Source organism: Cetorhinus maximus, chromosome 4, assembly GCF_964194155.1.
Source record: "Cetorhinus maximus chromosome 4, sCetMax3.hap1.1, whole genome shotgun sequence".
Classification (NCBI taxonomy): domain Eukaryota; kingdom Metazoa; phylum Chordata; class Chondrichthyes; order Lamniformes; family Cetorhinidae; genus Cetorhinus; species Cetorhinus maximus.
The window spans coordinates 158,844,405-158,868,159 of NC_135882.1; the positions used below are offsets into that span (position 1 = coordinate 158,844,405).

General features: G+C 44.9%; 1 protein-coding gene across 1 annotated transcript in view; it reads right to left on the reverse strand.

Annotated features, from left to right (window-relative positions):
- The window catches only part of acss2l (acyl-CoA synthetase short chain family member 2 like), a 114,954-nt gene that overhangs the window by 85,416 nt on the left and 5,783 nt on the right, over window positions 1-23,755 (reverse strand). The window contains exon 2 of the mRNA XM_078541043.1: window positions 14,632-14,827. Coding sequence (XP_078397169.1) covers window positions 14,632-14,827 — 196 coding nt within the window. The remainder of the gene's footprint in view (window positions 1-14,631; window positions 14,828-23,755) is intronic.

The window sequence follows — 23,755 nt, forward strand, 5'->3', positions numbered from 1 at the left end:
TGACAGAAGGCTGCTTTTATGACTGGAAGCCAGTGCCCAGTGATCTGTGCTGGGTCCATAGGGACCTGTGCTGGGTCCCCTATTATTCGTCATTTTTGTAAATGACATAGATGATTATGTGGGGAGTAGGATTAGTAAGTTTACAGATAACACAAAGATTGGCTGGGTGGTTAACAGTGAGGTTGAGTGTCTTGGGCTACAGGAAGATATGGACAGGATGGTCAAATGGACAGATAAGTGGCAGATGGAATTTAACCCTGAAAAGTGTGAGGTGATACACTTTGGAAAGAGTAATTTGACAAGGAAGTATTCAATGAACAGCATGACACTAGGAAGTTCTGAGGAACAAAGGGACCTTGGCATGTGTGTCCATAGATCTCTGAAGGTGGAGGGACATGTTAGTGGGGTGGTGAAAAAGACATATGGGACACTTGCCTTTATCAATCGAGGCATAGATTACCAAATTAGGGAGGTCATGTTGGAGTTGTATGGGACCTTGGTGAGGCCACAGCTGGAGTACTGTGTGCAGTTCTGGTCACCACATTATAGGAAGGATGTGATTGCACTGGAGGGGGTGCAGAGGAAATTCACCAGGATGTTGCCTGGGATGAAACATTTAAATTATGAAGAGAGGTTAGATAGGCTTGAGTTGCTTTCGTTGGAGCAGGGAAGACTGAGGGGTGACCTGATCGAGGTGTACAAGATTATGAGGGGCATGGACAGGGTGGATCGGGAGCAGCTGTTCCCCTTAGTTGAAGGGTCAGTCACGAGGGTACACAAGTTCAAGGCGAGTGTCAGGAGGTTTAGGGGGGATGTGAGGAAAACCTTTTTCACCCAGAGGGTGGTGACGGTCTGGAATGCGCTGCCTGGGAGGGTGGTGGAGGCAGGTTGCCTCACATCCTTTAAAAAGTACATGGATAAGCACTTGGCACATCATAAAATTAAAGGCTATGGGCCAAGTGCTGGTAAATGGGATTAGGTAGCTAGGTCAGGTATTTCTCACGTGTCGCTGCAGACTCGATGGGCCGTAGGGCCTCTTCTGCACTGTGTAATTCTGTGAATACTCTGTTATGGCAGTGAGTCGAGAGTCCTATTATTCCAGTGAGTAGAGAGCTCTGATATTCCAGTTAGCAGAGAGCTCTGTTATTCCAGTGAGTCGAGAGTTCTGTTATTCCAGTGAGTGGAGAATTCTGTTATTCAGTGAGTAGGGAGTTCTATTATTCCAGTGAGCACAGAGCAGCGTTATTCCAGTGAACAAAGATTTCTGTTATTCCAGTGAATAAAGAGTTCTGCTATTCCAGTGAGTAGAGTTCTGTTATTCCAGTGAGTAAAGAGTTCTCTTATTCCAGTGAGTAGAGTTCTCTTATTCCAGATGGTAGAGAGCTCTGTAATTCCAGTGAGTAGAGAACTCTCTTATTCCAGTGAATAAAGACCTATGCCATTCCAGTGAGTAGAGTGTTTGGTTATTTGAATGAACAGATAGTTCTGTCATTCCAGTGAGTAGAGCGATCTGCTTTTCCAGTGAACAGAGAGTTCAGTTATTCCAGTGAGTCAAGAGTTCTATTATTCCAGTGAGTACAAAACTGTGTTATTCCAGTGAGTAGAGTTCTGTTATTCCAGTGAACAGAGTTCTGTTATTCCAGTGAATAGAGAGCGCTTTTAGTCCAGCAAGAGAGAGAGAGAGCTCTGTTATTCCAATGAGATGAAATTTCTGTTATTCTATAGAGCAGAGAGTTCTGTTATTCCAATGAATGGAGAGTTCTGACACTCCAGTGAGTAGAGAGTCCTGCTATTTCAGTGAGTCGAGAGTTCTATTATTCCAATGAATAGAGAGCTTTGTCACTCCTGTGAGTAGAGCGTTCTATTATTCAGTGAGTAGAGAGTAATGTTATTCCAGTGAGTAGAGAGCTCTGTTATTCCAATGAATAGAGAGCACTGTCACTCCTGTGTGTAGGGAGATCTGTTATTCCAGTGAACAGAGAGTTGTGTAGTTCCAGTGAGTAGAGAGCTCTGTTATTGCAGTGAGTAGATAATTATATTATTCAGTGAGTAGAGAGCTCTCTTATTCCAATGAATAAAGACTTCTGTCATTCCAGTGAGTAGCGTGTTCAGTTATTCCAGTGAACAGAGAGTTCTGTCATTCCAGTGAGCAGAGAGTTCTGCTATTCCAGTGAACAGAGTTCAGTTATTCCAGTGAGTAGCGTGTTCTGTTATTTAGTGAGTAGAGTGTTCTATTATTCCAGTGAGTACAGAGCTGTGTTATTCCAGTGAGCAGAGATATCTGTTATTCCAGTGAAGAAAGAGTTCTGTTATCCAGTGAATAGAGAGCCCTGTTAGTCCAGCAAGAGAGCTCTGTTTTTCCAGTGAGTAGAGAGCTCTATTGTTCCAATGAATAGACAGTTCTGTCAGTCCAGTGAGTAGAGAGTTATATTATTCAGTGAGTAGAGAGCTCTATTATTCCAGTCAGCACAGAGCAGTGTTATTCCAGTGAGTAGAGAGCTCTGTAATTCCAGTGAGTAGAGAGCTCTCTTATGCCAATGAATAAAGACCTCTGTCATTCCAGTGAGTAGAGTGTTCGGTTATTCCACTGAAGAGAGAGTTCTGGTATTCCAGTGAACAAAGAGTTCTGTTATTCCAATGAATAGAGAGCTCTGTTAGTCCAGCAACTAGAGAGCTCTGTTGTTCCAGTGAGTAGAAAGCTCTCTTATTCCAGTGAGTACAGAGCTATGTTATTCCAGTGAATAGAGTTCTGTTATTCCACTGAGCAGAGAACCCTATTATTCGAATTGTCCTGATGCGTGAAAGACAAACAGCTTTGACATGTATTTTTTTTATCAGCAGGACTCAAGTTCTGTACTACAAAACAACTATTTGAATAGTCTGTTATGGCAGTGAGTACAGAGTTCTGTTATTCCAGTGAGTAGAGAGCTCTGTCATTCCTGTGAATAAAGAGTTCTGTTATTCCAGTGAGTAGAGTCCTGTTATTCCAATGAATGGAGAGTTCTGTTATTCAGTGAGTAGGGAGTTCTGTTATTCCAGTGAGTAGATCCTGTTATTCCAATGAATGGAGAGTTCTGTTATTCCAGCGAGTAGGGAGTTCTGTTATTTCAGGGAGCACAGAGCAGTATTGTTCCAGTGAGTAGAGAGCTCTGTTATTGCAGTGAACAAAGAGTTTTGTTATTCCAGTGGATAGAGAGCTCTATTAGACACCTGAGGTCAGTGCCTGTGTGAGGGCTTGCAGGTCCAAGCCCCACTCCAGGAACCCCTGATTCTGTTCCTGTGGCAGCCTCTCCATGAGAGTCACCACTCTCTCAATGGAGGTGGCAGTGTTCTCAGCCATGAGGGTCAATGCAGTGCTCATGCTCCACATGGACTCCTCCACGACGGAGATCATGGCACATATACCCTCGTGGATCTCCGCCAGATCCTCCCACAGAGTTCGCTGGACATCCAGCATCTGCTGCCTAATGGACGACTCCAGAGGCCCATTATCAGCCTTCGACTGAGTATCGTCCTGGTCTCCAGCAGTTTTCCAGCTGCCAGCGCCCTGGGCACTCTCTGCCTCCACCTGCACCTCAAACGAGTGTGAAGTGCCCTCACCAATGTGCACCATGATACCAGCCACCGAACTAATGTCCACTGAGGTGCTGGTATCTGCACTGGTGCCTGCTTCAGAGAGTGGGTGTGATGCAGGTGCTTCTGGAGCATGGTGGTCCTCCAGTGTCAGGGGTGGATCCTGGAGGTCCTCACATTGGCTGCTTGGTGGCAAATCTAGGGGAGAACAACGACACGTTATTAGTTAAAGTCATCACACTGTCACTGTGTATGCCAGGCACCCTGGTGAGACAATGGAGATCTTCATCATGGTCCTAGCGTCTTTTAATGATCAATGAGAAATCCGGGCTGGAGGCTCCCGTTAATGATGAGACTACGCAAGAATGTTTGCACCATCCGAAACTCTCACCTCCGAGCACTGCACTCTTACCTTCGTCTGACACCCCAGCCTCTCCACTGCCGGTTGAACAAGGTGCATGGTGCCTCTCAGGCTCCAAGGCATCCTGCTCGAATCTGGAGAGGATGAGGAGGTGTAGGGGGTCCTCCGCCTGTCCGCAACCTCTCAATGTTGTTATGGGATGTCTTCTCCTGAGAGGATAGAGGAGCTTTGATTATTCCACTCTCTACCTGCAGCGCCATTGCAGCCTGGCCAACCCCACCTGAGGAGCACCTTGCAGTGCGTATCTGAATCATGGCCCTCGAGGTGCAAGGCACTCAGTCCAAGCAGCCAGGGCTCACCCCCTTGGCCAGCTCCGGTGTCATTGCCAGTTGCACTCAGACTCTAACACCCCTGAGCTCCACGGGGGGATGGCCAGCCCAAATCAATTGAACACACTGGCCCATGCCAACATGGTATGGCCTTCCTATGCGCAGCAGGTCACTGAAGTGCTTCCAGCACTGCACCCATGTGCGCCGCACCATGTCATGGCTGCTGACCCAGGCTGCCACCTCCTCCCATGCCTTCTTTGTGAGGTGTAGTGGCCTGCTCCTCCCACCTCTGGGGACAAGAGTGTCCCTTCTGGTAGCCACTGCCTCCAGGAGGACAGCGAGGTGCTCACTGGAAAAGCAGGGTGCCGAGTGTGCAACCGACCTCACCTCCCGCCTGGTGTCTACATCTTCATTTGCAACCATGTGGTTCCAGCAACTCCGACACGTGCAGCCTCCCTGGGACGGCCTGCTCCGGTTTTGAACTGGCTGCCGGGTCACCATTGGACCCGGTGGCAAACAGGAGCCCGCTCCCGCCCACCCCTTCTCAGATGTTCTGCAGCCGGGCATTCATGCTGGGTGGACCTCAATTGGCCCCCCAGTGTGATATCACGGTTACGGCCTGATCGCAGATAGCGACCGGCTTACCAACCAGCCCAGCCCACCTCCTCCACGCAACCCCCTCCCGAAGAGGGCAAAATTCTGCCCATATAGACACAGATAACACTATTTTACAATAAATTCCAATAATGTTATTATATCTTCCCCATAGAGTGGAGAGTTCTGTTATTCCTGTGAGTAAGGAGATCTGTTTTTCCATTGAATAGAGAGTTCTGTTATTCCAGTAAATAGAGAGTTCTGTTATTCCAGTGAGTAGAGATTTCTGTTATTCCAGTGAGTAGGGGGCTTGTTTTTCCAGTGAATAGAGAGTTCTATTATTCCAGTGAGTAGGGAGCTCTGTTATCCCAGTGAGTGAGGAGCTCTGTTATTTGAGTGAATAGGGTTCTGTTATTCCAGTGAGTAGGCAGCATTGCTTCCAGTGAGTGGGGAGATCTGTTACTCCAGTGAGTAGAGAGATCTTTTCTTCCAGTGACAAGAGAGCTCTGTTATTTCAATGAATAGTGAGCTCTGTTATTCCAGTGAGTGGGAAGCTGTCATTTCAGTTCATAAGAAACTGTTGTTCCAGTGAGTAGGATGCTCTGTTAATCCAGTGAGTAGAGAGTTATGTTATTCGAGTGAGTACAGAACTCTGTTAGTCCAGTTATTAGGGAGCTCCGATATTCCAGTGAGTAGGGAGCTCTGTTATTCCAGTGAGTGTAGAGCTCTGTTAATCCAGTGAATAGAGAGTTCTGTTATTCCAGTGAGCTGAGAGCTCTGCTACTCCAGTGAGTTGGGAGCTCTGTAATTCCAGCCAGTGGAGAGCTCTGTTATTCAAGTTAGGAGGAAGCTGTTGTTCCAGTGAGTAGGGAGCTTTGTTATTCCAGTGAGTTCAGAGCTCTGTTATTCCAGTGAGTAGAGAGCTCTGTTATTCCAGTGAGTTGTTATGGCACAGCTGATGGTAAATGCTGAGTTGTTCAAATCCCAAAGGGAAACATAAAACAACTGCCACAACCTGTTTTGCAATGTGTATAAATTTCGAGATGTGTGCCTTGATTGCAGTAGTAATAAGACCACCAAATCTTAAATATTTTTACAAAACTAGATTAAACATTTATTAAAAGGACAAATGATTTTAAGCACATGCATACTTCTACAAATTACGACTATAATAACTTCTAAATCCCTGAATTAATTTGACTCCCAGTTACACTTTCATTAAGGCAACAGTAAGACACATAGGGCAGAATATTACTTTTGGCTTGCGAGCACACGCCCGATGCTCCAGAACATTAAATGACACACGATGACGTCGGGCGTGTGCCCCGATATCATCGCGAAGTCGCGCGATATTTCATTCGGCGGGTGCACGCCAGATTCGGCTGTTCAACCGCTGATAATTGATAAGCCTATTAAGGCCATTAACCAGGTAATTAACCTGAATTTTATGCTGCCTGGACAACCTTATGGTTGGCAGGCAGGTGAAATGGCCAAGCAGCCTTTACGTTTTTTTAGGAAACCTCATTCACGAGCGAGATGAGGTTTCCTAAAGCTAATACTAATTGAATAAAAACATTCTTTGAAAAATAAAAACTTGTCCCATCTCATGTGACACAGTCACATGAGGGGACATGTTTCATTAAATTTTTAATATATTTTTTTTTTATAAAGCGCTTCAATCTCCCAGAGGCACAGAGCTGCCTCAGGGAGATTTAAGCACTCTTTTGCATGTGAAATTGCGGTGTGGAGCTAATAGTGGGTGGTGGTTGGCTCCATGACCGCCCCCACCCACTCGTGTCGAGCCCGCCCGACAAATGGAAAGTCCTGGCCACAAATTTTAAAAGACTCAGGCAAGGTGGCGCACGATACCCTGAACCAATTGAATTCAAAGTGAGTTTTCTTAACTTCAGTCCTTTGAAAACTGCAGCTTGAGGCATGGATGTTGAAGGCTTTTCACACTAGTTAGAGTTAAAATGCCTACCCTTACCAACGCTCCTTTATACATATGTTCTCCTTTGAATGCAAATTCCCATTGTTTCACTATGTCTTTGGACTTTACCTTTCTGATAAAAAAATTTCTCATAGTACTAAGTTATACCAGTAATCTTTGAGAAAAATAAACAGGCAGTTCCTGAACTTCACCTGGCTAAGTGATACATTTCACTCCCTCTTTTCAAAACAATCTAGCCTAGTTTATTTAAAATGCAAATGCTTCCTTTACCTCTGTATTTACCTACTTAACATTTCAGCCCGTGCTTCTCTTCTAATACATCAAAGCCTTCAGACCAGCTGCCTTTAATCCATTAAGGCACACACGCACATACGCACACATATATAGACACAGGTACCACTATTTTACAATAAATTTCAATAACATTACTACATCTTCCTGACAGAGTAGTCTGTTATTCCAGTGAGTAGAGAATTCTGTTACTCCAGTGAGTAGAGAGTTCTGTTATTCCAGTGAGTAGGAAGATCTGTTATTCCAGTGAGTAGAGAGTTCTGTTATTCCAGTGAGTAGAGAGTTCTGTTATTCCAGTGAATAAACATTTCTGTTATTCCAGTGAGTAGAAAGATCTGTTGGTCCAGTGAGTAGAGAGCTCTGGTATTCCAGTGAATAGACAGCTCTGTTATGCCAGTGAGTAGAGAGCTCTGTTATTCCAGTGAGCAGAGACTTCTGTTATTCCAGTGAGTAGAGACTTCTGTTATTCCAGTGAGTAGAGAGCTCTGTTACTCCAGTGAATAGAGAGTACTGTTAGTCCAGTGAGTAGAGAGCTCTGTTAGTCCAGTGAGTAGAGAGCTCTGTAATTCCAGTTAGTAGGAAGCTGTTGTTCCAGTGAGTGGGGACCTTCATTATTCCCGTGAGTGGAGAGCTCCATTATTCCAGTGAATAGGGAGCTTTGTTCTTCCAGTGAGTTCAGAGCTCTGTTATTCTAGTGAGCGGGAAGCTCTGTTCTTCCAGCCAGTAGATAGCTCCACTATTCCAGTGAGTAGGGAGCTGTGTTATTACAGCCAGTAGAGATCTCTGTTATTCCAGCGAGTTCAGAGCTGTGTTATTCAACTGAGTAGGCAGCTCTGTTATTCCAGTGCAAAGAGAGCTCTGTTAGTCCAGTGAGTAGGGAGCTCTGTTATTCCAGTGAGTACAGAGCTCTGTATTCCAGTAAGCAGAGAGTTCAGTTATTCCAGTAAGCAGAGAGTTCTGTTATTCCATTGAGTAGAGAGCTCTGTTATTCCAATAAGAAGAGAGTTCTGATATTCCAGCGAGCAGAGAGTTCTGTTATTCCAATAAGCAGAGAGTTCTGTTATTCCAGTGAGCAGAGAGTTCTAGTATTCCAGTGAGTACAGAGTTCTATTATTCCAATAAGAGAGTTCTGTTATTCCAGTGAGCAGAGTGTTCTGTTATTCCAATAAGCAGAGAGTTCTGTTATTCCAGTGAGCAGAGAGTTCTAGTATTCCAGTGAGTACAGAGTTCTGTTATTCCAATAAGCAGAGAGTTCTGTTATTCCAGTGAGTAGAGAGTTCTAGTATTCCAGTGAGCACAGAGTTCTGTTATTCTAATAAGCAGAAAGTTCTGTTATTCCAGTGAGTTGAGAATTCTGGTATTCCAGTGAGCACAGAGTTCTGTTATTCCAATAAGCAGAAAGTGCTGTTATTCCAGTGAGTAGAGAGTTCGGTTATTCCAGTGAGCAGAGAGTTCTGTTATTCCAATAAGCAGAAAGTTCTGTTATTCCAGTGAGCAGAGAGTTCTGGTATTCCAGTGAGTAGAGAGTTCGGTTATTCCAGTGAGCAGAGAGTTCTGTTATTCCAATAAGCAGACAGTTCTGTTATTCCAGTGAGTTCAGAGCTGTGTTATTCAACTGAGTAGGGAGCTCTGTTATTCCAGTGCAAAGAGAGCTCTGTTAGTCCAGTGAGTAGGGAGCTCTGTTATTCCAGTAAGCAAAGACTTCTGTTATTCTAGTAAGCAGAGAGTTCAGTTATTCCAATAAGCAGAAAGTTCTGTTATTCCAGTGAGTATAGAGTTGTCTTATTCCAATAAGCAGAGAGTTCTGTTATTTCAGTGAGCAGAGAGTTCTGTTTTTCCAGTGAGTTCAGAGCTGTGTTATTCAACTGAGTAGGGAGCTCTGTTAGTCCAGTGAGCAGAGAGTTCAGTTATTCCAGCGAGCAGAGAGTTCAGTTATTACATTAAGCAGAGAGTTCGGTTATTCCAGTGAGTAGAGAGTTCTGTTATTCCAGTGAGCAGAGAGTTCTGTTATTCCAGTAAGCAGAGAGTTCAGTTCTTCCAGTGAGTAGAGAGTTCAGGTATTCCAATAAGCAGAGAGCTCGGTTTTTCCAGTGAGTAGAGAGTTCTGTTATTCCAGTAAGCAGAGGGTTCGGTTATTCCAGTAAGCAGAGAGTTTGGTTATTCCAGTGAGTAGAGAGTTCGGTTATTCCAATAAGCAGACAGTTCTGTTATTCCAGTGAATAGAGAGTTCGGTTATTCCAGTGAGTTGAGAGTTCTGGTATTCCAGTGAGCAGGGAGTTCTGTTATTCCAATTAGCAGAAAGTTCTGTTATTCCAGTGAGCAGAGAGTTCGGTTATTCCAGTGAGCAGAGAGTTCTGGTATTCCAGTGAGCACAGAGTTCTGTTATTCCAATAAGCAGAAAGTTCTGTTATTCCAGTGAGTTGAGAGTTCTGGTATTCCAGTGAGTACAGAGTTCTGTTATTCCAATAAGCAGAAAGTTCTGTTATTCCAGTGAGTAGAGAGTTCAGTTATTCCAGTGAGTTGAGAGTTCTGGTATTCCAGTGAGCAGGGAGTTCTGTTATTCCAATTAGCAGAAAGTTCTGTTATTCCAGTGAGCAGAGAGTTTGGTTATTCCAGTGAGCAGAGTTCTGTTAATCCAATAAGCAGAGAGTTCGGTTATTCCAGTGGGCAGAGTTTGGTTATTCCAGTGAGCAGAGAGTTCTGTTATTCCAATAAGCAGAAACTTCTGTTATTCCAGTGAGTATAGAGTTGTGTTATTCCAATAAGCAGAGAGTTCTGTTATTCCAGTGAGCAGAGAGTTTTGTTATTCCAGTGAGTAGAGAGTTTTGTTATTCCAGTGTGTAGAGAGCTCTGTTATTCCAGTGAGTAGAGAGTTTTGTTATTCCAGTGAGTAGGGAGCTCTGTTATTCCAGTGAGTAGAGAGCTCTGTTATTCCAGTGAGTAGAGAGTACTGGTATTCCATGAGTAGGGAGTTCTGGGATTCCAGTGAGTAGAGAGTTCTGGAGTCCCAGTGAGTATAGAGCTCTGTTATTCCAGTGAGTAGAGGGCTCTGTTATTCCAATGAATAGAGCATTCTGTTATTCCAATGAGTAGAGAGCTCTGTTATTCCAGTGCGCAGTGAGCTCTGTCATTCCAGCAAGTAGGGGACTCTGTCTTTGTAGTGAGTAGAGAGCTCTGTTATTCCAGTGAGCAGAGAGTTCTGGTATTCCAACTATTCTAGTGAGTAGGGAGCTCTGTTATTCCATTGAGTAGGGATCTCTGTCAGTCCAGTAACTAGAGAGCCCTGTTATTCCTGTGATAGAGAGTTCAGTTATTCCAGTGAGTAAATCTGTTATTCCAGTGGTAGGGAGCTCTATTAATTCAGTGGGGAGTTTGGATTATATAGGTGGATGAAGGAAAAGCATTTGATGGTATATGGGAATATTATGAGTAAAAATGAAATGCAGGAAGCAGACCTGGCTCAATAGCCCGCATGATCTACTTCTACTATTTCTGTTTTTATGTTATTATGGAACATATATGGGGGACAAAGTGGGGAACTGAGAAGGAAATGGGTAGGAATTAGTAATAAGAGTAGGTTTGGATGTTGGCTTGAAGTCCTTACAGGTGATGCGGTCCTGGTGACTTGGGTTTGGCACTTGAGTGCACTTAGTGATAGTTTGCTGCGCTAGGTGGAAAGCGACATCTGGGACTATCCAGCACATGGAGATGGAGGAAGGTGTAGTGAAAGTATGTCATCACCCATAAAGAAAGGTCAGATAAGTGTTGAAGTTTAAGCACTAGATCATTCAGACTGAGGCATCCAGAGAAATACAAGTAGAGGTCCCTTTACTTCACTTCATTTGACAGTATTAACCCCAGAAAGAACATCAACTCAAATCTTCAGCTGTTCAGAGCTAATGTGATGTCCATTAATGATGGTACTCAAAAATTCAAGAGAATTTGCAGTTCATTTTATTCATGTTACTGTGAAATGCAGATTTTATTACCTTTAATACAACCCTTATTTTCAACATATTTTCCTGCAATGAAAAAAATGGAATTGTTTCAGTTTGCGCTTTGTGTTACTGGTGACTTTCCCCATTGCTCAGAGTTACAGAATTCTGATATCTTGCCTGTTTAGGAAGAACAAAGTTGAACCAATTGAAAAATGTGGCACTAATGCCTGGCAATGACAGGCCAGAAACACGTGCTCTCATTTATTTGATTGGATCTTCCATGTCTTTCTCATGGATATATTGGGGGGAAGAACTTGATCACGCTGAAAAATGGGCCTATGAGCGTTTCAGAGAACAACCTTTGTATGGATAGATTTGGGCACTGCTGATATTTGGATCCAAGCCTCATTTTCAGTGCAGAATGAGTGTCCCCAGATTGGTAAAGAAGCCTCAAAGACCTGGCCTCAGGCAAGAGGACCAGAGGAAGGGACATTCAGAAAACAGGCAACCAAGAGGAGATTGATTGGCAGTGAGGGTACTAGTAGCTGGGACCAGGAGGATGGCAGTGCCCAGGATCTGGAAAGGTAGAGGCGGCAAGGTGGGGAGGTGGTGATGATGATCAGATTGGTCAGGGTTGCAAGCAGAGTGGGGTGTGAGCAGTGGCCATCATCAGCTCACGTAGCATTAATGCGGAGTTAAAATGGACACTCCTGCGCTTCTCAGCTCCACACCAAGGTAAGTATTTTTAACAAGCTTGCCTCTTCTGTGCAAAGAGCTATATGCGATCATATACTGCAAAATGGCACATTCCAAGGTCCGGGACTTCATACTGAGCAACTCGCTAAAGCTTGGAACAGCCGCCGCAAAGGCTCAATGGGGATAGGCCACTGAGCCTCTCCCGCCATGTAAAACTACTCAGGCTGTATGCAGCAGAGAATGTTTTGACATGAAATGTAAATGTACATAGTAAAAATAGCATGTAATTTTAAGTGTAGTGAGGAAGCTCAGAGTGCCACATACTTTGATGAAAGAAACTGAACTGCATTGCATTTTAAGTAATATCAAATTTGAACCGTTATCTGATATATTTTTACACATTTTACAAAAAACATGTACATGAAAATCAAGGGTGCATAGGGCGTATTAGGCTGCATTGGAACCTGATTTACCTGAATGCAGCTGGTGTCAGTGCAGGCTGCCTCAGGGCAAAGCATTTCCATAGAGGGAACCTCAGATAGTCACTGTATCACATCATTAATATTCAGAGGACCTAACACCTATAGTGCCTAGACCCAACATGGTGGAGGGTGCAATTCCAGTCCATAAAGAGTGTGCAATTTCTACCTGTTGTATTAGGTGTCGGTTAGTAGCAAAACGATGTTGCACCATTGAATTTCAAATCTCTGTTTGTTACAATGGGTGTGCTGTGGAATGTGATGTGCAAGGTATTATTATAAAGGTCACTATTTTACAATGCTGCTGAATAAGTTTACTAATTTCATATGGATCTGATTTCCTGATTCAGTCCCTATTTCCTGGGAAAATCAGCGGCCCGGATTTTTTAGGCCTGCCCAGCGTGAAACGCGAGCGGCAGCGCTCAGTACTGCCTGTGCAGGCGGGGGTGGTGGTGGGGGGGGTGGGTGGGGGAGTGGGGAGTGCAAGCCAGGCAAGTGCACCCTTTGTGCATGAATGCAAGTGCGAGCTTCATAATCTCCCTGAGGCACAGAGCTGCTTCAGGGAGATCATTTGTTTTAAAAAGAAATTTTTTTAACGTCATTAAACATGTCCCCTCATGTGGCTCTGCCACATGAACAGGGGCATGTTATTAATTAAGTTTTAAAATTTTTATTTTATTTTTATTTGCTTTAGGAAACCTCATCCCGCCTGCGGTTGAGGTTTCCTAAAAAGCGCAAAGGCCGCTTGGCCTTTTCACCTGCCCACCAACCGTAAGGTTGGACAGGCAGCTAAAAATTCTATTTGACTGATCATTTAATGGCCTTGATAGGCCTTTTAATTGTCAGCAGGCACACTGCCAACTCTGGCGCGTGCCCGCTGAACGAAATATCGCCCGACTATGCGTTGACGTCGGGATGCACGCCCAACGTCAATGCGCGTCATTTTATGCTCGAGCGGGTCGGGTGTGCCCACCCGCCCGAGCTAAAAATTTTACCCTGCTTGTCCTCTGTTTGTCTGTGAGTGTGTATGTGTGTGTGCTGGGGGAATTCTTTAGGAAGAGACAGATAGTTATACGTGCTGATTACAATTGTGTGTTAACCAGTACTTGCGACTTATTAAAAGAAGTTCTGTTTTAAAATAAATTAATCATTCTGAGTTTTTGAAAGAAGCCTGGTCAGAGTCTCTTTTCTTCTGGGTGATACAGGTATGGGTACACAATTGGCCATTTTGGTGAGAAAATTAAACATTTAAATTAATAGTACGGCCTGTGGCGTATTGGGGCTTGATAATTCGCGCACTCCTCCCATCCCAGTCATAACAAAACATCTAAACCTGCGTGCCTCACATTAAATATAACTCCATTACTCATGTGCAATGCAGGGGCCGTTGCATGACCTGTTAGCACAATCCAATAAAAAGTAATGAAACCAGAAACAAATAATTTGTATGGGGTGAAATGTCAGGCAAATGCTGAAAAGAAGTAAAAATAATATAAATGCAGATAGCTCAATCTAAATTCTTAGTTACTTGCACATGAGTGATTGAGAGGAGGTCACATGCATGTAGCACAATAAAAATTCATGAGATGGTAGAAAATCAATTTCAAGGGTCCGGTGCAGGCCACAGGGCACAGAATGAAAAAGTAAAATAATCACCAAATGAACAGTGCGCACCCTAACGCTTTCACCAATATGGCATCCGGTGCGATTCACCCCACAATTGTGTGCCCCAGAGGTGGCACTAATGCGCCCAACTTTTCATCCAATGTGATTAATCAAATTTGAAGGGGCCAGACAAGGGTCAGAATATGGAATCCCTTTTTACCCTTCCATCGTTTTTCTACTAGTCCATATCACCCACTACCAGGCTCACACATGCTTGTTGTAGCTGTGATGTCATCTAGATAACGCATTCCCCTGCTTCAACAAGAACCATACAAGGGAAATAGTAATACCAGGCAATCCAGTAGCCACCCTCAGATACTTTTCCCTTCTCCAGATACATAGAGTCATTGAAAATCTAGATATTACTTCAAGGAGGCCATTTAGCCCATTCACCTGATGCTGATGCTAACTCTCCAAATTAAACCATTTACTTTAGTTCCATTTCTCTGCATTTATCCTCCATTTCTTTTTCTATCACATTATTCTTTTGTGAGTTACCATCGGGTAGCTAGCTGCAATAGTGTCATACTCCAATATTAGCCAGTGTCTTTAACAGAAAACTGGAGTTTTCACCTTCTTGGGGAATTTCCTGGATCGATAAAGTGACCACTTTGTCTAAAAAGTCTTGTTGAGCTATAAGCAAAAGTTACGTTTAGAACATTTATCATCTACTGGATCCGAAGATATTTTTGACAAGTATTTTTTTAAAATGAAACAATATCTATAAAGAACAAAAATATAAAGTCTTGATTACCAGTAATAAGCTATTTTCTCTCCCTGGCCATTCTCTTGTATGTTTCTGTCCAGGAGGTTGTAACAGATATTTGTGGTTGCTCCTTCCATGAACTTCACATACACGTTCCCCTTTGTCAGATCAAAATTGTAATCTAGAATTGTTCCTGTCGGAGGGCTGTTCCAGTAAAACTCTTTAGCAAGTTCACCCCAGAATTCTGTTCAGAAAAAGATTGGATTATGTGAATCTCTAAATAATAAAACAGACTTTTACAAAAAGGCTGAAACATACAAGCATGATCGTTTCCCAGTAATTCATCACAGGTTAAAATCCTTTTATCCTTGACTAGTCATGAAGATATTGATAACTATTACAACTTTCTCTTCATTCATCCGGAGGATATGAGCTTTACCAGCATGGTGAGCATTCACTCTCCATTCCTCATTGCTTTTGAGATGGTGATGGTTTCTTGAACCGCTGCATTATTTTGTGAAAGAACTCCCACAGTGTTGTTAGCTAGAAAATTTTAGGATTTTGATCCAGCAACAATGAGGGAATAGCAATTCAGGTTCAAGACAGGATGGTGTGTGCCTCGGAGAGAAACTTGGAGAAGATGATATTCCTACGCACCTTCCAAACCCACGACCACTACCACCTAGGACAGATGCATGGGAACACCACCATGTTCCCCTCCAAGCCACTTACCATCCTGACTTGGAAATATATCACCGTTCCTTCACTGTCGCTGGATCAAAATCCTGGAACTCCCTCCCAAACAGCGCTGCTGGTGTGCCAACACTACATGGACTGCAGCGGTTCAAGAAGGCGGCTCACTGCCCCCTTCTCAAGGGCAATTGGGGTGGGCAATAAATACTAGCCTGGCCATCGATGCCCACATCTCATAGGAACATAGGAGCAAGAGTAGGCCAATCAGCCCATCGAGCCTGCTCCGCCATTCAATGTGATCATGACTGATCATCCACTTCAATGACTTTTTCCCACATTATCCCCATATCCCTTTATATCATTGACAGATTTCTAAATGCCAATCTCTACTTTAAACATATGTGATGACTGAGCTTCCTCAGCCCTCTGGGGTAGAGAATTCCAAAGATTCACAACCCCCTGAGTAAAAAGATTTTTTCCTCATCTCGGTCGTATGTGGCTTCCCCCTTATTTTGAAATAGTGTCCTCTGGTTCTAGACTCCCCAGCCAGGGGAAACATCTCACCTGCATTTACCCTGTCTATCCCTTTAAGTATTTTGTAGGTTTCAATGAGATCACCTCTCATTCTTCAAAACGCTAGAGAATACAGGCCCAGTTACCCCAATCTCTCTTCATAGGACAGTCCCGCTATTCCAGGAACAAGTCTGGTGAACTTTCGTTGCACTCTCTCTATGGCAATAATTTCCTTCCTGAGGTAAGAGGACACAGTATTCCAGGTGCGGTCTGACCAAGGTCCTATGCTGTTGAAGCAAGACTTCGCTACTCCTGTACTCAAAATCCTCTTGCAATAAAGGCCAACTCGGCATCAAGAGGTGTACAGGAGGGAGGAACTTAAAACAATTGCCATCGCCAGGGAAAAGGTGCTGGGAAAACTACTAGGCCAGAAGGCTGACAAGTCCCCAGAACCAGATGGCCTGCATCCTAGGGTATTAAAAGAATTGACTGCAGAGATAGTAGATGCATTGGTTATAATCATCCAAAATTCCTTAGGGTGGAATCATCCCAGATTTGTACTAAATGTGGTAGTGGGTATGAAAAATGATGTTTTACCCACTGGCCACAATGGCGATTTTTCACGCCATATTGTCCCCTTCCCAACGCATCCTGCCTCATTAATAATTCATTCATGGGAAACACACTGGCGGCAGGGCTCAGATTTGCCCACCATGCCATGACCTCAGCGCTTCCTCCCTCCGGGCACCATATTTAAAGCACAGCAGAGCTCAGCCTACTTCATGTCTTCAGACCAGGACTGCTCCAGACCAAGACTGATGGCCCCAAAAGCAAAGAAGACAGCAGCTCCCAAATTTAGTGACACCTCTCTGGGGCACCTGCTGGACACAGTGGACCATCTTCCATCCCCGCAGAGTTACCAATCCAGCCTGCGAGGTGGTGGCAGCAATGGTCAGCACCACTGGAGACAGAGAAGGTCAGCAGTCCAGTGCAGGAAGAGGGTGAATGCTCTCATCCACTCCACCAGGGTTAGTCAACCACCTCATCACTCTCAACTCACACACTCACAAACCCACAGGGATCTCATACCTCAAGGGACAACGCCACTAACTCTCACACACACACACTCACATCTCCATCAGGCTCATTACATCTGGAACTCATGTCCTCATCCCGCCCATGGCTCCAGTCACCACACAAACATTCCATGCAGTGCCATGCGTCCTGCTCACACTCTCCCCATCATGCAGGAGAAGCCTATTCACAACAGCAGGGAGAGGTCCCAGACCAGTGATGGGGGAGGGGGGATGGGTGTGGAGTGGCCCACATTAGGCCCCACTTTGAGGGGCATGCCATCGCACTGATACGTGAGAACGTGGACTGTGCCTGCGGCGACAGTGAGGTCGGCAGCAGACACCCACATGAGGATCCAGCAACACGTCATCGTTCTCTCAATGCAACTATGAGTGCTCTCTCTCCTGCTTTTTGACTCTGCTGCCATGCACTAATTATCTCTACTTTGGTTCACAGGGAGTCTGCCAAGTGACCGACAACCTCAGCTCCATCCAGACCCTCACCTCCAGCCAAGAGGACACCTCCTCCATTGAAGAACTCGAAATAAGCAGCCGGGAATACCCCTCACAGCACTTATCCACACCCTCCACCAGAGCACAGAGACACATACCTTGGTGGGACTTAGTCCTTGAGCAGGCTCAAATTCACAATCTGGTAATGTAACACCCTTATTCAAAAAGGGAGGGAGACAAAAAACTGGTAACTATAGGCCAGTTAGCTTAACATCTCTCATTGGGAATATGTTGGAGTCTGTTATAAAGGATGTAACAGCAGAGCATTTAGAAATACATAAGAACATACATAAGAACATAAGAACTAGGAGCAGGAGTAGGCAATTCAGCCCCTCAAGCCTGCCCCGCCATTCATTACGATCATGGCTGATCTCATTTCAGCCTCAACTCCAATTTCCCGCCCTCTCCCCATAACCTTTCAACCCATTACTAATTAAAAATCTATCTCCTCCTTAAATTTATTCAGCGTCCCGTCATCCACTACACTCTGAGGTAGTGAATTCCACAGATTCACGACCCTTTGAGAAAAGTAATTCCTCCTCATCTCTGATTTAAATCTACCACCCCGTAGCCTAAAACAATGGCCTCTCATTCTAGAATGCCCCAGAAGGGGAAACATCTGCTCCACGTCTACTTTGTCTATCCCCTTTAGCATCTTATATACCTCAATTAGATCTCCTCTCATCCTTCTAAACTCTAGCGAATATAGGCCTAAACTGCTCAATCTCTCCTCATAAGACAAGCCCTGCATCTCTGGAATCAATCAAGTGAACCTCCTCTGAACCACCTCCAGTGCAACTACATCCTCCCTTAAGTAAGGGGACCAAAACTGTGCACAGTACTCCAGATGCGGTCTCACCAATGCCTTGTACAGTTGCACCAACACTTCCCTATTTTTATACTCTACTCCTTTAGCAATAAATGGCAAAATTCCATTTGCCTTCCTTATTACCTGCTGTACCTGCAAACTAGCTTTCAGCAATTCATGCACAAGGACACCCAGATCCCTCTGCACTGAAGCATTCTGAAGTTTCTCTCCATTTAAATAATAAGTCACCTTTTTATTCTTCCGACCAAAATGGATAACTTGACACTAATCCACGTTAAACTCCATCTGCCAAATTTGGGCCCATTCACCTAACCTGTCCATATCCATTTGTAAATTTCTTATTTCTTCATTGCTATGAAGAAATTTACTTTCCCACCTATTTTGCTGTCATCTGCAAATTTAGCTAGAATCTAATCAAGCAGAGTCAGCATGGCTTCATGAAGGGGAAATCATGCCTGACAAATTTATTAGAATTATTTAAGGAGGTAACAAGCAAGATAGATAAAGGGGAATCAGTATATGTAATATATTTGGATTTCCAAAAGGCATTCGATAAGGTACCACACATAAGGCTACTTAATAAGATAAGAGCCCATGGTGTTTGGGGTAGAATATTAGCATGGATAGAGGACTTGCTAATTAATAGATGACAGAGTGTTGGGATACAGTGGGGGCATTTTCAGGATGGAAACCTGTAACTAGTGGAGTGCCACAAGGATCAGTGCTGGGGCCACAATTACTTACAATATATATTAATGACTTGGATGTGGGAAATGGATGTACCATCGAGAAATTTGCAGATGACAAAAACAAGTGTGAAGGCAAGTGGTGACGATGACACAGAGTCTACAGAGGGATATAGACAGGTTAAGTGAGTGGGCAAAAATGTGGCAGATGGAATATAATGTGAGAAAGTGTGAGGTTATGCACTTTGGCAGGAAGAATAGAGGAGCTGAATATTATTTAAATGGGGAAAGACTGAAGAAAGCTGCAGCACAGAGAGATTTGGGATTCCTCGTGCATGAATCACAAAAAGCTAACATACAGGTTCAACAGGTAATAGGTAAAGTAAATGGAATGTTGGCCTTTATTTTAAAGGGAATTAAGAATAAAAATAGGGAAGTCTTGCTAAAACTATATAAGGCACCAATTAGACCACATCTAGAATATTGTGAACAGTTTTGATCCCTTTATCTAAGATATACTGGCATTGAAGGCAGTCCAGAGAAGGTTCATTAGGTTGGTCCTGGGGATGGAGGGATTTTCTTTTGAGGAGAGGTTGAGTAGGTTGGGCCTGTACTCACTGGAGTTTAGAAGAATGAGAGGCTACCTTATAGAAACATGTAAGATTCTTAGGGGGCTTGACAGGGTAGATGCTGAGAGGTTGTTCCCCTTGAGGGAGAGTCTAGGAGCAGAGGGAATAATCTCAGAGTAAGGGGGCGCCCATTTAGAACAGAGATGAGGAGCAATTTCTTCTCTCAGAGGGTAGTCAATCTGTGGAATTCTTTACCGCCGAGGGCTGTAGAGGCTTGGTCATTAAGTATATTCAAGGCTGAGATAGGCAGATTTTTAATCAGTAAGGGAATCAAGGGTTATGGGGAAAAGGCAGGAAAGTGGAGTTGAGGATTATCACATCAGCCATGATCTTATTGAATGGCAGAGCAGACTCGATGGGCCGAATGGCCTACTTCTGCTCCTATGTCTTATGGTCTTATGGTGGTCACCATACAGGCACCTGTCCGCAGCAGGAGGGGGCAGGTTCAGCCAATCTCCCCAGCACTTGGAGGATTGCTGGGGAAGAGGCATCCGTGAGGTCTGGATTTGGCCTTCCAACTCATCGTGGACAGTTAGCAGAAGGTGGAGGAGCATCACACAGAGTGGCACATGAGTCAGAGGTGTGTGTCTGCCTAATCTCTATTGAAATCATGCCCACATGTGCATGTATGGAGGTCTCCATGAAAAGAATAGCGCACATCATGGAGACCCTGGTCTAGCAGAACGTGGAGATGCACGCAGACCTGCACTTCATCACGGTAACAGTGGCAACACGAGAGGGAAATGGGGCACCTTGACGTCCCTCCAGGTGCTCCTTCCACTCAAGGCCAGGGCCCTCAGGCACCCAAAGGGAAAGGAGCGGCAGTTGGACACCCCTGGGTCATCCACTCAGGAATCTCAGACGCTGTCCGCTCCCTCCGAGACCCCTTTGCCTCTGACACCATCGTCCTCTGTCAACACGGAGGGAATAGCTGCCTCACAGAAGCTTCGACTCTCCAGAGTTCACACACTGAAGTCATCAGAGGCAACAGGGCGTACCATTGCACAGTCTGTCTCCATCCCTGCTGCAGATGTCAGGGCAGCACCTAGCAGAAGTTGTCGGCCTAGAAAAGTTAAACATTTCTGATCACAAGTGGTTGCATGGGTGAACACATTGTATCACTTTATAATCTGAAAATATATTCACTTTCACTGAATAATGTGTAATGTTGTCTTTCAGCTTCATTGACAGGCTTTGCGAGTCCTCCCACTGTGTCAACCACCCCCAACCCAACCCAACCCAACTAGCAGTTCAGTCGGACGCAGCCAGAGCATGAGTGATTCTGGAGGGAGAAGTGTGTGTGTGACAGGGCCTTTCGGAGTCTTGTGCAAGCACTCTCCCATACACACGGAGCCTTCATCCATCTCACTTATCTCACTGTCCCGAGCATTTTCAATGCTGCCTGCTGGGGTTCTCTTTCAGTTGTCCATCTGAGCTGACCTGCATCTCCGCCCACCCACTGATCACACTCCCATGCAGCACCTGTACCCGTCCAACAAGAGGCTCCACTCACTTATGATTTCAACAACCATGGTCATGGTCAAGTATGTCAGCTCCCCCATCCTTTCCCCTCCACCACTCATCCATGCTCTTTCCCCCATCACTGTCAAACCCCCTGGCAACACCTTCCACCTCCCCACCGTCACTCACCAACCCAAAACCCTTGTCGTTCCAGAATGTCCAGGTGAAAGTGCACATTCCCTACCTTCCTGAAAATCCCATCTCCATCCACATTAACCTCCCCAACCTCCTCCTTCCCCGCCCACCCCGCCAGGATCCGTGTCTGCTGCTATCTCTTCTACCATTACTGATGCACCTTCACCCTCCCACCCTACCGGCTCCCTCTGTCCCCTCTCACGCTCACTATTCCCTCCTACCATGCCCGCCCTCGGTATGCTCACCAGGAGGCAGTCATTGACTCTACAGACCCCTCCCTTGCACGTTCACCCAAACATCCCCCCTTACTCCCTCTTCCCCCCAAACACCTTCCCCTCTCCGCACTCCCTCCCTTACACCTACCTCCCCAGTTGCAGCATTCTCCCCGTTACACCCTCCTTCCCCCATACTCCCTCCTCTCCCTTCCAACCTCACCCCCCGACAACTTCGTCCTGCCCCTCCCAACCTCAACATCCCCATCGCCAACCCCACCACCCCCCCTGCCCCCGGTACACCTTCCTCTCCACACCGCCCCCACCGACGATCATCCAAAGCAGCCCATGGCCAAGATCAGGATGTTCTGAAGCAGACCCAAAGCATCGATGGAGACCTCCACCTTCCGTGTGCTTCTTCGCGGCAGTGCCATGTCCATGAAAATCTACCCAACATATGATGCATGTATTTCTCCAGGGTCCGGTAGCTGTAGGGCTCCAGCATCTTCTGCTCCCAGATGCCACGATCTGAGCAAGGTCCTTCTTCTCCACATCTCACTTGTCCAGACATGTTCTGGGCCAACATGTTTTTCCATTGTCATAACGGTAAATTGGGCAGGGGGGGATGATTCCGGTCAGGCCTCACTATGCAATCCATTGCCATGATTTGAATCTGGTTCATGCCAGCCTCCAGCGGGATTCGTGTTCTCCATGGCGGACACCATCGGATGATCCCGGTGTGGTTTCACACCAATGTGAAACCGACTTCTGCCCCCACCACTACCATGACACCCGCTGCCAATGGAACCGGACAATTCTGCCCTTAGATCCTGGAAGGGTACCAGTGGATTTGAAAATAGCTAATGTAACACCTTTATTCAAGATAGGAGAGGTACGGAAAGCAGGAAACTACAGGCAAGTTAGCCTAATGATCTGTCATAGGGAAATTGCTAGAATCCATTATTAAAGAGGTTATAGCTGGACACTTAGAAAATTATAATGTGATCAGGCAGAGTCAACATGGCTTTGTGAAAGGGAAATTGTGGTTGACTAATTTATTAGAGTTTCTTAAAAAAGTGACAAGCAAGGTGATAAAGGGGAACCTGTAGATATGGTGTACCTGGATTTCCAGAAAGCATTTGATAAGATGCCACATCAAAAGTTACTACACAAGATAAGATTTCATGGTGTAGGCGGTAACATATTAGCATGGATAAAGGGTTGGTTAGCCAACAAGAAGCAGGAGGTAGGAAAGATGGGTCTTTTTCAGGTTGGCAAGCTGTAACAAGTGGAGTGCCACAGGGATCAGTGCTGGGCCCTCAGCTATTTACAATCTACATCAGTTATTTGGATGAAAGGAATGAATGTATGGTAGCCAAATTTGCCAGTGACACCAAGATAAGTAGGAAAGCAAGTTGTCACGAAGAGGTATAGAATCTGCAAAAGGATATAGACAGGTTAAGTGAGTGGGCAAAAATTTGGCAGGTGGAGTATAATGTGGGAAAATGTGAACTTGTCCACTTTGACAGGAAGAATAGAAAAGCAGTATACTATTTAACCAGAGAGAGATTGCAAAATTTGGTGTTACAGAGAGATCTGGGTGTCCTGGTACATGAACCATAAAAAGTTAGCATGCTGGTCCAGCAAGTTATTAGGAAGGCAAATGCATGGGGAAGTTTTGCTGCAGCTGTACAGGGCCTTGGTGAGACCACATCCGAAAAACAGTTTTGGTCTCCTTATTTGAAAAAAGATATAATTGCTTTAGAAGCAGTTCAGAGAAAGCTCGCTCAACTCATTCATGGGCTGAGGGGTTTATCTTATCAGGGAAAGTTGAACAGGTTGGGTCTGTACCCATTGGAGTTTAATAGAATGAGAAGTGATCTTATTGAAACATAAAAGATCCTGAGGGGACTTGTTAAGGGTAGATACCAGGAAGGTGTTTCCACTTGTGGGAGAGACTAGAACTAGGGGACACAGTTTAAGATCTACCATTTAAGATGGCGATGAGGAGAATTTTTTTCTCTCAGAGGGTCTTAATTCTCTTCCCCAGAAAGCAGTGCAGGCTGGGTCATTGAATTTCTTCACGGTAGAGTTAAACAGATTTTTGATAGACAAGGGAGTCAAGGGCTATGAGGGGCAGATGGCAAAGTGGAGCTGAGACCACAGCAGATAAGCCATGATCTTATTGAATGGCAGAGTAGGCTCGAAGGGCTGAATGGCCTACTCTTGCTCCTAAGTTCTACGTTCCTATGCAGCTGGCCTAGTTTAACTAACTCAGGTCAGATCAGGGATTGAAATTGACTCTACAGACATATGTACCACACTGAGCTCATTTTTACCCACTTAGCTATCATGGAGATTTTACCAT